This window comes from Carya illinoinensis, chromosome 11 (genome assembly GCF_018687715.1).
Source record: "Carya illinoinensis cultivar Pawnee chromosome 11, C.illinoinensisPawnee_v1, whole genome shotgun sequence".
NCBI lineage: Eukaryota > Viridiplantae > Streptophyta > Magnoliopsida > Fagales > Juglandaceae > Carya > Carya illinoinensis.
The window spans coordinates 42,052,594-42,069,879 of NC_056762.1; the positions used below are offsets into that span (position 1 = coordinate 42,052,594).

The window sequence follows — 17,286 nt, forward strand, 5'->3', positions numbered from 1 at the left end:
CGAAGACCCGGATACCAACCAGCAGGCAAGTACCTCGCAGGAACTCCGAGAGTTCCAGACTACGAATCATGGATCTTCTCCGCGGAGCTTACTCGACTGCTTCAGATGACGACGACGACAACGAGAATGGAGCATCCAACCGTCAAAGCTTGGGCCATTCTTCTCTGAAACGTCACAAACCCGACAATTCGTTTTCCTTTACCCAACCCGAACGCCGCGCTGCCGCTTATCCCTCCACCAGACACTATTCTTCTATGCCTCGCTTAAACCAGCCCTCGGATTCCCAATTCCCAAGACAAGCTCCGGCCCCAGGTAGATATGTATCCAAGAGAGAGCGAGCCCTCTTGGGTTCGGCTACTAGGATTCCCGACGCGAATTCGAATACACCTGCCACCACGGCATCGCCTGGTCTCTCTCTCTCTCTCTCTCTCTAATAGTGTTATCTATGCTTGGTTTCAACTACAAGATCATTAATTTTTTGAATGATGAGCTAAATCGGTACAGAATTATGCAAAATATGCATGTTGCTTTTGGTTTATATTGCGTTCAACTTTCATGGGTGAAGAATCACCCGCATTTGAATTCCCAAGTCATTGAGATATGGTACTTTTCCGGCCTAAGTTTTTTTTTTTTCTAATTGTTCTCAGTCTTGGGGAGTATTTCAGATTCCAATCTACCCCATCACATAACGTCGTCATTGAGACATCAAGCAGGGGGCCATTCGCAAGTAGGCCGAATATGTGAAAGGCTAACTGTTGGTTTGCATGGTCATACAAAGGCCATCAATGCTATACATTGGTCACCAAACCATGGTAAGTTTTCTTCCTTTAGGAGCCATAGATTTAAGATTTGTGCTATCTGTTGTGCCCTATGTTACCCAATTTGGACAGCAACAAGGGAACACAAGCAAATACTAATAGATGATAAATAAGCTTATTCATTGGAATCCACCGAGGGTTCAATCAAATACAAAATGTGAAATCATTTATACAACTACGTATTTATACGTAAACCTAGAGTTTAACTGCCATTACTCTTAAGACTATTGATCAAAAAATCATGAATAATACTAACTAACGTTTCTTAGGGAATAGAAAATACACTCAGGAAGACAAAACAAATGGAGTAGAAACAAAAAACCCTAGAATGTACTAGCTTTGGATTCCCACCAGCCAGCAGAGATGGTCTGAAGTAAAATTCCTCATTACTCCAGAAAATTCCAAGTTTTACACCTTTGATGCACTGGAATCTAGACACACATAACTTCCAATGTCATATGGTTTCAGGTTAATTATTACAGGGTAAATACAGTTTTGATTTTGAAAATTCCCAAAACTGACTGAATAATTCTAGGATCTTGTTCGAGGTACACTTGCGGGAAACTCCTTGTTAAGACTTTGTGCACCTCCGGGATTAGTCGAGACTTGTTCTCGGACACCTGCTGCCAATCACAAAAAAAAAAAAAAAAAAAAAAAAAGGAAGAAGAAGAAGAAGAAGACTCAGACTCTAGGACCTTCTTGTTTTGGGCCCAAAAAATTCACGTCCCAGTTGCTTAAAGTGCTGGGGCTGCTCTTTAGGAGTTCCTGTGTCACCACTGCACTTCAATAACAGTGTTTTTTTTTTTTTGATAGGTAATCATAGAAATTTTATTAATAGAAATAGGCAAAGCCGGTACACAGGAAGTATGCATGAGAAACACCTAGTTAGGGTTTACAAAGACTTCAATAACGATGTTGAATGATATATTGTGCTTGGTTTACATTACTTGCCTCACTGATCTGTTCAATAGAGTGAGTCTACAGCCCATCTTCTTGCTTCTGCCAGTATGGATCACACAATCTGCATATGGAATGTGTGGAGCGGAGATCAGAAGAAAGCACGTGTGTTAAGCTTTCACAATGCAGCAGTGAAGGATGTAAAGTGGTCCCTGCAAGGATGTTCTGTGCTTTCTTGTGGATATGATGGCTCATCAAGGCTAACTGATATTGAAAAGGGAATAGAAACTCAGGTTTTCCAGGAGGATCAAGTGGTTGGAGTTGTAAAGTTCCATCCAGACAATTCCAACCTCTTCCTTTCTGGGGGAGCAAAGGGTCGTCTTAGGTTATGGGATATTAGAAGTGGCAAGGTGGTCCATGAATATATCCGAAGCCTAGGTCCAATCCTTGATGTTGAATTTGCGATAAATGGAAAGCAGTTTATCTCTTCGAGTGATGTATCCGGAACTAATGTCAGTGAAAATTCTATTATTGTTTGGGATGTCTTGCGCCAGGTTCCCCTGTCTAATCAGGTAAGAGGCTTTCTTAAATTTTCCTTCTATATGTGATGGCATCATCAAGTTTTCTGGTCATTGCTTGATAAAGAGACAAAAGCAGTTTGGATGACAAGCCTTTTGCCCAAAGGCTTTAATCAATTAGGCTTTTGATGTAAGCCATTTGACTTGATGTATCTTTCAAAATATTCGCTTGTAATCACAATTAATGCTGTCCCTGTGTCTTCTTTCGCTCAGAACATGTGTCTAAACTCCTAAGCTTTTCCCGTAAGGCAACCATTGGTTTTGCACAATCCAGTATGAATTGGCTACATCCATGATCTGCTGCCCTTACTGTGCAATATTCCTTCATTTGAATTTCCTATATTTCTTCCCATGCATTCTTGTAAAAGGTTTGGTTGGGCTTGGACCTGCCTTTTAAGTTTGTTGACAAAGTCAACTGAGTTGTACTTGTGAGTTGAAGGTCAAAGAAAAGTATTTGAATGTCCAGCACACATTTGCTCACATATATCTTATGCAATGTATATGCTTTCTATTGTGGCTCTCCTTATGTTATATTCTCTCTTTTTGCCTACCTGCTCAAGCACACCATTGTTTGCTGTGACTAAACTAGATATAAACAGTTACTGTCTTGCTAATTAAGCTTGCTTTCTGATGAAACCATTCCAATTCTTTGCTTAAACAGTAATTATCCTTCTCTGGAACACCACATGCTTGGTGGAATTACGTGTAAAAAGATTGGTGGGGTGGGATATTTATACTGACCTTTTTTGCCAGCTCAAAACGTCAGTTTTCTGATGTGTCAATTATTGATTGATGCATTTAAGTGAATGGTTGTGATAGTTTGCTCCATAGAGTTCTTTCCGAGGGTGCGGTGCACGGGACCGGGGTTTATTCTGCAGGGGTGGGTCCAAAGGGCCCTGCCTTGGAGAGGTTCCCCGACATCAAAAAAAAAAAAAACAAAAAGTTTGCTCCATAGAGTTCTTTTAATCTTCAATATTAAATTAGTTAATTATCATGCTTTCATATTTAACAAATGGTTTGCATAAGTGGAAGCTTATTAGAAAGACTCGTAAATATAATTTACACCCATATCAGAGATGACAATGGTCCTACATTCCTTTGGAGAGCTGTCTGATTTGCTCCAAACTTGTGCTTAGTTTTTGGATCATATGTTCCAGTTTTGAACTTTAGCCAGGCACAATTACCTGGGCCCCCAGGCACAGGCAGCAAAACAATTTTTCCCAGTGATGGGGTAACTGGTAGAGGTCCATGCACAGGTACTTTGTATCCATGAGAAAAGTACTGAGACAATCCTTACTGGGGTGCTGACATGGGCATTGCATCTAAATCCTTGTCCCATAAGAACACACTACATAGATATAGGTGAAAACCCTGCAGACAAGAAATAATATTGGTAGAGATTTTGATTTTCATGTATTTCTGAGAGGGTTGAACCCCGATATTTAAGGAACGCTGGTTTATGTATTTACTAAATTACCGTTTTTTTATTGTACTTGAATGTTTGTGTTTCAAATGTTGTATGCATACACAGCTTATCTTCCATTTTCTATCAGGTTTATGTGGAAGCCTACACCTGTCCGTGTGTTAGGTTCCACCCATTTAATCCATTCTTCGTTGCCCAGTCAAATGGAAATTATATTGCAATCTTCTCTTCAAGTCCCCCTTTCAAGCTGGACAAGTACAGAAGGTATGAGGGCCATGGTGTCTCTGGGTTTCCAATCAAATGTAATTTTAGCTTGGATGGACAGAAGCTTGCTTCAGGCTCATCGGACGGTTCTATTTACTTCTACAACTACGGCTCGTCGGAACTTGTCAGGAAACTCAAGGCCTATGAAACGGCATGCGTGGACGTCGCTTTTCATCCCACCATGCCTAACGTTATTGCTTCATGCAGTTGGAATGGAGATGTCTCGGTATTTGAATGATTGCGGCCCATTTGAGAGTGTTTCGTAGAAAGTTGGGCCTGGAAAAGGGTAGGAATGTTGAAAGCGTTTAGAACACGGGAGTTGCTTAGAGAAAACAAAATAGGTGAAAAGAGATCGCGTGTATAAGTAAAAATTTCTCCGATCTCTTTTTCGACTGCTTGGCAACAATGCTCGAGTGCTTTGCATCTTTGTTTTATTCCGTCGTCTAGGATGTTCGGTATCCTTTTTACAACATGAAGTTGATGCACGTTTTTGGCAAAGGAAAAACGGCGACAATAAAATGAAACGAAGGTGATGTACGTTAATTGGGAAGTTTTTCAAAGAACTTTTTAGCTGTCAAGTAATAAATAGCTCTTCAAACAATTTCGTCCAAATGCAAACAGGAGACCTAAGAACGTGTTCAAATTTTACATAAACGGGGTAGACTCTCTCTAGATCAGCTTTAAAAATCTGTGTATGCATTTATTATATTGAATCTACCTATAATCTCTGAAGGTGCGGTGAACTTAATTAATACCTGATGATTCTCTGAAAGTTTTGAATTGTCTTGTTCGCATACAGTACTGCCTGGAAAGGGGTTTTGTGGTTTCTAATCAAACACGCTTTGGACGTAAGTCATGGCTATAAATGAATAAAATGAGATCTTCCTGATCACCAGAAGCATCATCCGCCAGATGGGACTTGCTGGTTGCACTTTGAATGACCAGACCCAATTCTGTCGATGCAGAAGTTGATCTATCATTTTCATCGCTCGATATTATAATGGGAAAGTCCGTATACTTCATAGAGCAAGCATGGAAGTGGTACTTTTATCTTTCGTGAATTGAAAAAAAAAAAAAAAAAAAATCCAAAGATTTTTACGTACGTTAAAAAGAACAAAAGCACAGATAATGATCAGAACTCGAGTTACAACTAAAATTAAGAAAGAAACCAAAAAGCAAATCCTTATTTGGCCGCAATATTATTGTGAAAGTCAAGTAGATGGCATCCAGGGTATCCATGATGGCAGGAAGATCAACAGAGACCCGACATTGGATGGAACCCTTTACATGCATGCAGATGATTGCCCAAAAGATGTATTAATATTGGAGTGTATTTGAATCCTCAACCTAGCTAGCTAGGAGTTTTTATAGACGTTATAAATATATAGATTTGTAGAAAAAACAATAAGAACATGGAGAAGGGATTGAGAGCGACTAGTTAACATGCCTAGTGTTTCAAGTATTACTTGAAAGCAAAAATTCCTATTATATATCATGGAACAGTAAGATAGTCATCGATCTCGGCAGGTAGTGTGGAGGCATCACAAAGAGCTGTGCTTATGTTCCTCCACTTTCCTTACAAAGCAGGAGGAGAGTAGGGGCCAAAATGATACATAAACAAGACATAATCATGCGACTTCCTTTCCATTTTCTTCATGGGGATCAACTGTAGGGGGGACATGACACTCCACCTCTCTCTCTCTCTCTCTCCCTCTCCCTAGATGCATATGGGTATGGGACCAACTTCTCCAAGGCCCGATCTTTGAACGCACCACCTCACAAACTCAAACACGAGTCAAATAATAATTCTAAAAGGAAAAAAAAAAAAGAATTAAAATATGGTTATATAGCTCCATATTTCACAGCACTATCTAGACAAACCAGCTATTCTTCCAAACATCTATGGTCCACACACACCCCCTCCTCTTAAATCAGTTTGGATTGGAAAATATGGTAATCCCTAATCGCATTCAAAGCAAGGGGACACTGTTGTATGCAACCTACTTGCCTATGTACATTATTTATTTTCAACTTCTATTATGAATATGTTCCCCACCTTACTTGGTCTCGAGCACCCCCCCTCTTCGCCTCCGTTCTTTTCCTGTTGTTGTCCGAATCCATACCTGATCTATGTGACACTATTTTTTTCAAAAAACTAATTAAAAGCACGAAAAGAAAGGAAAAAAGGAAGAGCCTTATTGAATGCAACCTCAAGTATGCCCCTACTCTATATGACTGCAATCATCATTTAAAAGAGAGAAACTTTCTTTCTTGCGTACTTGTGGTCAAGCGAGTGCTCGCGCCACAAGGTCCCACTGGGTAGCCCATTTAGGGACATGAAAAGATGGGCTGAAAGGTTTTACCTAAGCAAATTGATCTCTAGGATTGGACATTAACTCCACAGTCTAAGTCACTTTGAAGCAATTAATGCTTTTGATTATTGGGAAACCAGGAACAACAATTATAGGGAATCCAAATTCATGCTTAACGATGGAGAATCGTTGTTTTGGAACCACACAGCCCCCCCTTTGTCACCTTCATTATCTTTTGCTGATTTTTATATCGTTTCTTTCTTTTCTTTTCTTTTTTTATCCATCTTGTCATGTTGTTCATCTTTAGATTAATGTTTATCCTCTCCTACATGCTAGACCATAATCAAAATGTTTGTATTTGGACACGATGGGTTATCACTTGTCGTCCAATCTCCGCCTGGAAAAGTAGTCGACAAACTCATTTTATTGGTATTAGCATGTGATTTGTGGCCTCGACCCAGCTACAAGTTACCCATTCGATCGGTTACTTCTTCTGCTTCTTGTTTTTTTTTCTTTTTTTCTTTTTTGTCTATTGGCTCTAGAATTTAAATAAATTTGGCCAAGCACCATTAATCATGATTTTGTTAAATGCCGTTTTTTCCTAATTAGGAAGCATTCCTTATTAGGTCTTCTGATCTGTAGGCCATAGTGCTATTAATCTGGTGCTGGCACTTCATTTCTTTTTATTGTAAATAAATCCCTTTAATCAAGTTGTAGTTTGTTACTTAGAGCTGGCAAACATGATTATAATCTTAGCCTCAAACAAGATTTTCCAATGCTAATCATATCATAAAAAAGCTATGGTAAAAGTGTATTTGATGATCAATGTCACCAGTACCAGACGGGAGGGATCAGGTCTAGAAAGCTGAGTACAGCTAGAACCCATGCAGTTGGAATTAGATTCTGTGCGCTATGTATGCTTTTGATTGAATTGAGGATCATTTCCTTTTTGCTTTTCTTGTAAGGACTTTTCCCCCATGCCACTCTTTAAGTGCTGTATGTCAATAGTAATTATCTATTGCTTACGCATTTGCTGCCCAAACAGTACTTAACAAAATCTTAATGTAAGATTTATACTAGATATCTAGTTTTATTAATTTATATGGTACGATAATTTCCCATATATATATATATATATTAATATTCTCATAGACAATGGAAGTGTGCATGCATGCTTTCATAATTCTCTCTTTTGAAAAGCCAATCTGAGATCTAATTAGATCTTAACAATGTAGCTCAATTACATGTCTCAACTCATGACCCCCTATTATTTTAATAAAAAGCCACAAATAATACCCTTAAGTCTGCACATACGTGTATGCATGCCCGCGCGAGTGGATATTTTTTAGGGTTCATGAGCGGTCTTTATCTGCCCTTTAAACTGGCTTTTGATGATCAGGATATATACCATTACTGCATGGATTTATTAGCTGCAAAGATTGAGAAATAACGTTTAAAAGTCACAGATAATGCATGTCATCCCTTAGATATCATATTAAAAAATTAATCAATTGACAGGTATATATAATTAAGAAAATCAACTTTATAATATATGTCAGACGTAAAAATTGATCCTGACTTTGTTACATGCACCTGCATGAGAGTTTTTGAAGTGACAGAATTATTGGTTGCTGCTTTTGTTAGTGAAAGGCATTTAGACATTGCATGAATAATTCTAGATTCTTCAAGCACACAGGTCGGATTGACTTACAGATGCATGAACAGTGTGCCCTAATTTCTTGTGGCACTTGACCGACAAGAGTGCACAAACGTACAGTTTTGTGGATAAAGACCTGTACCAGCAAAGCGCCCAGCCATGATCATCACCATCCATGAAGGTGAAGCAGTACCCAATATTCCTCCAATGGGTAAATGACAAATTGACAATACAAGAAAGTGAAAAATCAAAGATATAAAGCACGTCCAAAAGGCCAAAGTTATCGGCAACATGTTTATATGGTTACAAATGGATAAAGACCTGGATAAGGACTTCACCTTCCCCATGCCATGAGAGTGCAATATGATATCTGATTGAAGTCTATGCCCCAAAAGGGTGTCTGATTTCTCCTGTAGCTTTAATTGCAATAGTGGATTTTTGACAGTTCCGTTGGAGAGAGTGAAATTTTCGACAGCGATCTCGCTTTTGAGAAATGGCTGTACTATGTTATCTATTTGGTGCATCAAGTAGTGGACGACATGGAATGATACTTATCATACATAAAGCTAGATAAAGTGACATATATAAACTTTGCCTTTTGGTGGTATATATATATATATATATATTTTTTCTCTTTTATCCTTCGTTTTTCATCACTTTTGAAAGCTGCATGGGTACGTCCGGATGTTGTACGAGCCAAGTACTTGCGTCGTGCATAGCTATACAAATATTGTGATCATTTCAATTTTTATCTTTTTATATATGTATGATGATGATCGATCTTGGTTCATGCATGTCGGCCAAAATTTGCGATATTGCATGTATGTCGGTGAGAAAGGTTGGCACCAAATATAAAAGTGGATCAAGAATGATAAGCGAAGAAATTAAGAAGTGAAAATCTGAAAGTCACATGTATGATCTTCATAGACAAACAAACTTAATTCGGTATGTACGTGTGTTTGTGTGTGGCACAGACTGCACAGATATTTGATTTTATATTGTAATAATGTCCATCGATGTGAGTAAATGCATGTTCCACGTCCCTGATAATAATTATAACAACGCCTACGTACGAGCGGCCTCCACTAACCTAAGAATATTATCTTAATGGCTACAAAAGTACGGGATTGAATTGTTAAGCTTGATGGAAAGATGCCAACGGCGTATTGCCTGATGGCACAACATTCACATCTTCAAAATACTGATCAAAGGCTGGATCTCCCTCCCCCGATTTTTAACTTATGTTTGGAGGTGATAAGGATTTTTCAATTTATTTTTATTTAATAATTAAATAAGTATTTTATAATAAATTTATAATTTTTATTTTATTTTTTAACAAGATATTTAATAAATCTTTTTTCCTTTTTTTTTTATATATAAATTACCTATTCGATGACTCGATAGATGGACTCCTGGCCTCTGTGGACTAGTACCAACCCATACACACACACACATATATATATATATATTCTGTGTACGTATATTATAGTGGCTCGAACTTTCCTGCATGAGAACCGAATTACGTACATTACTTTAGACGTACGTGACTTGACTTTTACGCAAGATATAGTAGGCCAGGCCATGTAGTGGATTGAATTCCATCGAGACATAATAAGCATTGCAAGAAATTGCACCGAAACATCCAGCTTTATTCTTTTATCTGCATTTTTCTTGTTTTCAACATGTTTCATGACGTTCATGATTTTGCTACTTGATTATTTTTCTCATCTGAATAAGATAAAAAGATTCCTGCAATAATGCAACAAGCTGGTAGGGCTGCAGCTGAACTCATACAAGTTCAGGGTCCTGACTCCATCATTTCAAAACTTGGAAGCTGAGCCTTCCTTCCGGTGGGCATAGATGCAGAAGTCCTTCAAAAAGCAAAAACTACCGTGCAAAACCATGATTTTGTACCGTGTAGAGAAAGCGTTACAGATACAATGCACAAGCTTCAAAGTCTTTCGAAGTCTCAAAAGGGCCAGGCCACCACCTTTTACCATGATTAATCATGTTCTAAGAAACATATATATGAAGTGAAAAAGACGTTGCATGTGATTTGCAAATAGTTTACCCTTTACATCGATGAATCTTTGAAACTATATGTGTATATATAGAGAGTCAATTAATAGGATTTAAGTCATACCCGCACACTTAAATATATATTAATTAATCACGTGAATTAACCCAAATAATATTGTCCATTAGAGCAAATAATGCAAGATCCTGGCTTAACGATGGATCCAGTGATGAATTATATATATATATATATATAGATCGTCAGTTGAATGTCTCCTAATTTAGGCTAGCTAGTGCATGCTGTCAGTAAAAATCTGTTCCATGCATGTTACATCTAAATGCATGGGAACATAATATCGGGGACCACAGCGCTTGGGTTTCATGCTAAAGTTAATGATGTCTTCAAAAGAACCAAAAAAAAAAAAAATATATGTCTTAAAAAGCTAGCTAAGCAGTTTAGCCAAAATATTTCTACGTGCTCCAGGCTGGAACTTTGTTTTAAAATTAATCAAGAGGATTTCATTTAATTTTTTGCACCACCTCGTTATAAGTGCTGCAAGATCCCGGCGGCACGGTCATGTGTTGCTAGCTACAACTGATCGAGTTGCTATATATATGCGTAAATAATTAATTAATGTATATGCATTTTAATTAGGTCGGTAATTAAACTATGACTAGGCCGGATCCATGCATGCAGGCAGTCATGTACTCATAATAATTCAGAAGCTGCGTACGGAACGTTTAGTACTACTTCCGGAGGATCCATATATAATGTACAAATATATATACGAGAATGATAGTTAAGCTTATAAACGAATTAATATCCCTTAATTAATTAAATACGTACGTACGTGCCAATGTGGTTGGTCGCAATTCATGAACACAAACATTTTATTATATATAAATTAAATTCATCCAACAAGACTAGCTCATCACATTTTTTTTTCTCAAAAATATCCAGGAGTACGTACTCATGAACTCTATGCATTACAAGAAAAATGGATAATTATGACTAATTTATAACGAAAACACTATTAATAACCAAAATCCATTTTCTTGTAGTGGTGTGCTTTTAACTTTCATTTTTATTTTATTTTTTTCACATGGTTTGCATTAATTAAATATATGGAAAAAAAAAATGAAAAGAATATAAAATGGCCTACAGGGCGCGGGGACAATGGGGAGGAGAAGGGATTTCACTCTTTCAGGATTTTTAACATGCACGTTTCCTTTTCTTTATAAATATATATATATATATATATATTTATTTATTTTCCTCGAGATGTTAAATAAAGAAAATAAACAAAAATATCTGGGATAAAAGGTCAAGGGTCAAAGATTTGCATTACTGTCTGTGTCTCCCACACACACCACACTCCCTCACAGGCACACACATACACACCCACATTCTCTCAGAACTCACTCGCACAACATTCCCCAAAACCCTCACAGTTACACCGAGCACGATGAAGCCAGCTCCCACTTGGGTGCGGGCCTACCTCTCGGTGCACCCGCCTTCCTCCTATTTATCCTCGCATCCAGCAAGATGGTCCCACTATTTTTTTTTTCTAATTGTTTTCCTCATTTTAAATATTGTATCTTCCTAATTTTTGCTGGGTTCTTGACCATCCGATCATACTACCGGTGGGGGGAGTTTGACGGGTCAAGCGGCCAGATGTAACGTGTACGTACGACACGTGCTATTCCCCTTAGGTAAAGGGTCTAACGAGGGAGACTCAAAAAGGCAAACGAGGGTGAACAAGTGGCGACAGGGGCGGGGCACAGACACGTGGCAAAAGTCTAAACTTTAATGGTGGTGGCTCAATGTGATGATGTGGCCATTACATCAGCTTGATAGCACTTTGGCCAACAAACTCTCTTGAATTCAGGGAAATATATACGGATAATTGGAGGGATAGGATAGTATGGTGTAAATATTTGATAGCTACTTCTTATCCATTATAATCAGCGGACTGAAACATGAGCATATATAATAATAAAACAATGTGAATCTGTACAAACAGAATGATACATGATCTTAATTATGAGAATGGCTATCGTTCTTGATCAAGCGCTGAGTTACTCAAAACTCTTGTCTATGTGAAAGAAGGTACTTTGAATCTAATTTACAGCTTCGACAGACCTTTTATTCCATGTTGGGAGTAATGATCACTAATTCTTAACCTTAAAAAAGTCCAAAAACATAGTATAGTATGATTGTCGCATTGAAGATGTAGTCAAATGTGTTCGGTTAAGCATAATATCAAATGGATCATTAATAATATCGTTGTTGACATTGTGGTGTCTCTGGTATATGGCGTGTACAAATATTTCTTTGACCTAAAACAAGATACAGAAATTATATATATATATATATATGTTTTTTTGTTCAGTCAAAGGTCGATGCAAGGTGAGATAATTTGTTATTACGATTTAGAAAAATAAAGAATACCCAAGTATATACTTTAATATTTTTTGTAATAATATATATATATATATATGGAAATTACGTCAGTATAAGAAATAACTGCACGGTACTTTTGTCGTATGATAACGATTAAGGAAAACATGAAAACATGATTTATCAATGCAACTCTCCATATTATTACATATACTATAATTTCCATATATGTATACACACACACAAATATAGCGATCATACATATATCCATTACCTGGCCTCTCTTTTAGTACGTTAATTGAATGCTTATAAGTAGAAAAATTGTAACCATTTTTTCTTGAATTTGATAAATATGACCAAAGAATATATATATATGTATGTATGTATGTATGTATGTATGTATACAATTAATGCAATTAATGTGTAGAAGATGGGTGATCTATATTTTTCTCGTCCACTTCATGAGTCGTGGTTAGATTAATTGTATACTAAGATTTTCAGCCTACTTTTCTCCCTCTTTTCACACCCACCGAATATCAATCATATTCGGTCATTTCTTTTGTCAAACTCTTATTCAGACACTATCATTTTGACACGATTGTGCATCTATAAAGGCATTGATCAACTTGATCAGCGTTTAATAGAAATAAATAAATTAAAACAATCTCAATAATTTCTATCAAGATTTTGTCTTTGATAACTAAAGATGCCAAAAAAATGTTGTATCAATACGTACCTGATGTATATAAAATTGCATAAAGGTGTCAAAAAAATCTTGCAAATAACCACATAAACTACGCGAAAGCACAGGATGCATGCACTCCTATTTGTACACCTGTCAATCTATCAAGTTAGGCAGCCAGCTGGCGCCATCCCGCTTGTATTCTCCTACAAGAAACATAGGAAGCCAAAAAAAAAAAAAAATTACCATACGATAAAATTGCAAAGAACGCCGTTTTTCAGGTATATATCAGGAAAATGCGAGTTGGTGCCGGTATTTTATGGGACACGCGCAGTACAAGCACGCACATAACCGGTGGATTTCAAATATGGGATACGGTCGGTTAAGAATGACATGTTTGTGTCGTTGAAATAGCTTGATGAGCAGGTGATTTCTAAACCATGCATATATATCCTGGGTTTCCTTGTACGACAAGCACCACGATTGGCACCTCCATCGGTCGTCTCCTCTGGAGAAGAGAAGGAGAATTTTGAAATGGGCTTTGCGTGTACGAGTTAAAAACTTAAAAGTAGCCGATCGAGTAGTTCATTACTATTTTAAAGACTTCGAGGTGGGTGAAGCCGTACCGCGACGAGTGGGTGCATGGAATTTGAATGAAACAACGGAGAAATGGTCCATTGTCTTGTGTGTGTGTTTTGGGGGGGGGGGAAGGAGGGCACGGGTGGGAGGTAGCAGATGACAAAAGTAGGAAAGTAATCAGTAATCTCTCCCTATTTGTATGTGACGTGGAAACTGATAAAAACATCAAATTTTTAAGCCGTCTTATTGACAGACTTTATGTGCATGATAATATATATAGAAGTTTGTCACATTAGTTATATAAAAAGAATATATTTTGATTTTTTTCATAAATTTTAATTTTCTCACCGTTTAGTGGTGCATTTTCATTAGTCACAAAACTTTTAATAATATTCGAACGTTGAGATAAATAATAAAAGAAAATAATAATATTCAAAGTTCAAACTCGAAAAGGGAAATAAATTAAAGATACAGAGAGTGTTTCAATTTACTCTTTCACCCTTTGTTGTCCTGTTTGTTTACTTCCCAATCCCTTGGTCAAGCACAGCCAGCTTGATCTCTGCCTCTATATAAACCCACTTACTCTCTTTCCTTTTCCGCCACGCACAAAAGCATTATCTCATTTATAACAAACACACTCTCTTTTTCTCACCCTCTCTCTTTAGCATCCTCCCATATACTTGAAAAGCTACCTCTCTTTCACGGTGCCAAGAGAAAAGGGGGAAGAAACGCCATGCCTGAGGCTCCAAACTGCTCATTGAAACCCACAAACTACAATCTTCTAGAGAACAACAAGAAGACTCTTCAGTTCATCGAAGATGTCACGGCCAACGCTGATGAAGTTCAGAAGCGTATTCTTTCCGAAATCCTCTCTCGCAATGCTAACGTAGAGTACTTGCAAAGGCACGGCCTCAAAGGTCACACTGACCGCGACACCTTCAAGAAAGTCATGCCTGTGATCACCTACGAGGATATCCAGTCAGATATCACTCGTATTGCCAATGGTGACACTTCCCCAATCCTCTGCTCAAGGCCCATTTCGGAGTTCTTGACGAGGTCTGCCTGCAAGAACCTTTTTTTCCATTCTTAATCTGGACCTGTTTGACATTTCTTTGACTATTTTGGCTTAATGGTTTGTTTTGGTGTTAGTGTTTTGCTTTGTTGTGAATGGTGTTTTTGGATGGTTTCGCTAAATGGGTTAACTTTTTTTCTTTGGTTTCGGCTTTGTAGCTCTGGGACATCTGGTGGAGAGAGAAAATTGATGCCCACCATAGAAGAAGAACTAGGGAGGAGGTCACAGCTATATAGCCTCTTGATGCCTGTGATGAGCCAATTTGTTGCTGGCCTAGAGAAAGGCAAAGGAATGTACTTTTTGTTCATAAAATCAGAGGCCAAGACACCTGGAGGTCTTTTGGCTCGCCCTGTTCTAACTAGCTATTACAAAAGTTCCCACTTCAAAGAAAGGCAATATGACCCTTACACGAACTACACCAGCCCAAACGAAACCATCCTCTGCCCCGACTCCTACCAAAGCATGTATACGCAACTACTTTGTGGCCTCTGCCATAACAAGGAAGTTATAAGGGTTGGAGCTGTTTTTGCCTCGGGTTTCATCCGCGCCATCCGGTTCCTCGAGAAGCATTGGGCCTCTCTTTGCAACGATATCAGAACCGGAAACATCAATCCCCAAATCACTGACCCTTCTGTCCGAGAGGCTGTCATGAAGATCCTCAAACCTGATCCCAAGCTTGCAGATTTCATTGAAGTCGAGTGTAGCAAAGATTCTTGGCAAGGAATCATAACCAGGTTGTGGCCCAACACCAAGTATGTGGATGTTATTGTGACTGGGACCATGTCACAGTACATTCCAACTCTTGATCACTATAGCAATGGCCTCCCACTTGTGTGCACCATGTATGCATCCTCTGAATGCTACTTCGGTGTCAACCTTAATCCTCTTTGCAAGCCTAGTGAAGTTTCCTACACCCTCATTCCCACCATGTGCTATTTCGAATTCCTGCCCATTCACAGAAATAATGGGGTCACTAACTCTCCCTCCGTCCCCAAATCTCTCAGTGAAAAAGAACAGAAAGAGTTGGTGGATCTAGTTGATGTCAAGCTTGGGCAAGAATATGAGCTTGTTGTTACCACTTATTCTGGTAAGTTTTTCCTGTTCTTTTGTAAACAACTCGCGATTTAAAGCATATAGTTCCAATATTTTGCCATATTGGAACTTGTTTGTGCTTAACGAGTATGTGATATTGCAGGACTTTATCGCTATAGAGTTGGAGATGTGCTCCGAGTGGCCGGATTCAAGAACAAGGTCCCTCAGTTCAACTTCATATGCCGGAAAAATGTGGTCCTCAGTATTGATTCTGACAAGACTGATGAAGTTGAGCTGCAAAATGCAGTAAAGAATGCGGTGAACCATTTGATGCCATTTGATGCAACTCTGGCCGAATACACTAGCCATGCCGAAACCTCAACAATCCCAGGCCACTATGTGCTATTCTGGGAGCTTAGCCTCAATGGGTCAACCCCAATTCCACCCTCGGTGTTTGAGGACTGCTGCTTGACCATTGAAGAGTCCTTCAACAGCGTGTACCGCCAGGGACGTGTCTCTGACAAGTCAATTGGCCCCCTAGAGATTAAGATTGTTGAGCCCGGGACCTTCGATAAGCTCATGGATTATGCCATTAGCTTAGGGGCGTCCATAAACCAGTACAAGACCCCTAGGTGTGTGAAATTTGCACCCATTGTTGAGCTCTTGAACTCGAGGGTTCTGTCAAACTACTTCAGTCCCAAATGTCCTAAGTGGGTTCCGGGCCACAGGCAATGGAACAATCAGGATTGAAAAAAACTGAAGATGATCAGGGACTGCGGAACATGTACGAGTCTTGGTAGCTTTCATGGAGGTTCACAAGAACTGTTTTTGTGATCATCTTAGGAAAAAAGTTAATTATCCTTTTTAGGTTAACCCATCTCTTGATGTTTCCCTTTTCATTTTTTTTTCCCGAATATTTTAGTCGCTGTCTAGTATGCATAGACTTTGAATTAGCCCCCCATGTACAAAAACGGTTCCTGTTTCAAGGAAAGCTTCTCTTATTTTCTTTCTTTTAACTCGCTTTTCTATTTCAGTTGTTTGCTGTTGTTCTTGCAATAATCATCACGTTTTATGCGAATTTGATTCTTAAATATTCCTGGAAGGAATCATGACCACTGAAGTCTGATGGGCTACCTTGCCAAAACGGCCGCAAGAAAGCCAGTTACTGATCTTAACTATCTTTTTCCATAATTTTCGAGAAAAGGACACCCAACTTTTCTAACAGTAATTGTGTTAGTCTAGGTATAAATCAGTCTCCTAAAGATAAACTAATCCAATTGTCGAGTGACTTGTCCACAACACACGAAGCTAGCTCTCCTCTCTCTCTCTCTCTCTCTCTCAAGGAACGCAAATCTTTTTTCTTTTCTTTTGCTTTGGTCGGATACAGCTTCTCTCCATTATCTATGCATAATGTCAAATGACCCATTGATTAAATAAACTATATATATATATATATCCATGTCACAATATATAAAAAGGGAACAAAACCTATTCACCCAGATATATCTAGTACTTATCAATACGTGCGGCATATGATAATTATTGATCTCGCATA

The 17,286-nt window shown here is 38.3% G+C and overlaps 2 protein-coding genes across 3 annotated transcripts; both read left to right on the forward strand.

Annotated features, from left to right (window-relative positions):
- LOC122281753 (WD repeat-containing protein 25) lies at nucleotides 1-4,581 on the forward strand. 2 transcript variants are annotated; one of them, XM_043093515.1, is made up of 4 exons: nucleotides 1-408; nucleotides 666-812; nucleotides 1,803-2,287; nucleotides 3,847-4,581. In XM_043093515.1, exons 1-4 carry the CDS (start codon nucleotides 69-71, stop codon nucleotides 4,216-4,218), a joined length of 1,344 nt encoding a protein of 447 aa, XP_042949449.1. In that variant the 5' UTR covers nucleotides 1-68; the 3' UTR covers nucleotides 4,219-4,581. The 2 variants fall into 2 exon arrangements, with proteins under 2 accessions (XP_042949449.1, XP_042949448.1); XM_043093514.1 differs by having other exon boundaries at nucleotides 2-408; nucleotides 648-812.
- A 9,655-nt stretch (nucleotides 4,582-14,236) lies between these two features.
- On the forward strand, nucleotides 14,237-16,747 carry LOC122282971 (indole-3-acetic acid-amido synthetase GH3.6). Its single transcript, XM_043095069.1, has 3 exons — nucleotides 14,237-14,683; nucleotides 14,858-15,786; nucleotides 15,895-16,747. The coding sequence occupies exons 1-3, from the start codon at nucleotides 14,361-14,363 to the stop codon at nucleotides 16,479-16,481; spliced, it is 1,839 nt and encodes a 612-aa protein (XP_042951003.1). The 5' UTR covers nucleotides 14,237-14,360; the 3' UTR covers nucleotides 16,482-16,747.
- The last annotated feature ends 539 nt before the right edge of the window (nucleotides 16,748-17,286 follow it).

Bases quoted from the DNA above. Each gene is read 5' to 3' on its own strand.
- LOC122282971 (XM_043095069.1), top strand. From the start codon at position 14,361: ATGCCTGAGGCTCCAAACTGCTCATTGAAACCCACAAACTACAATCTT. The intron at 14,684-14,857 runs GTCTGCCTGCAA...TCGGCTTTGTAG, and splicing joins ATTTCGGAGTTCTTGACGAG to CTCTGGGACATCTGGTGGAG. The intron at 15,787-15,894 runs GTAAGTTTTTCC...GTGATATTGCAG, and splicing joins TGTTGTTACCACTTATTCTG to GACTTTATCGCTATAGAGTT.
- LOC122281753 (XM_043093514.1), top strand. From the start codon at position 69: ATGGATCTTCTCCGCGGAGCTTACTCGACTGCTTCAGATGACGACGAC. The intron at 409-647 runs GTCTCTCTCTCT...AATTGTTCTCAG, and splicing joins TGCCACCACGGCATCGCCTG to TCTTGGGGAGTATTTCAGAT. The intron at 2,288-3,846 runs GTAAGAGGCTTT...ATTTTCTATCAG, and splicing joins AGGTTCCCCTGTCTAATCAG to GTTTATGTGGAAGCCTACAC.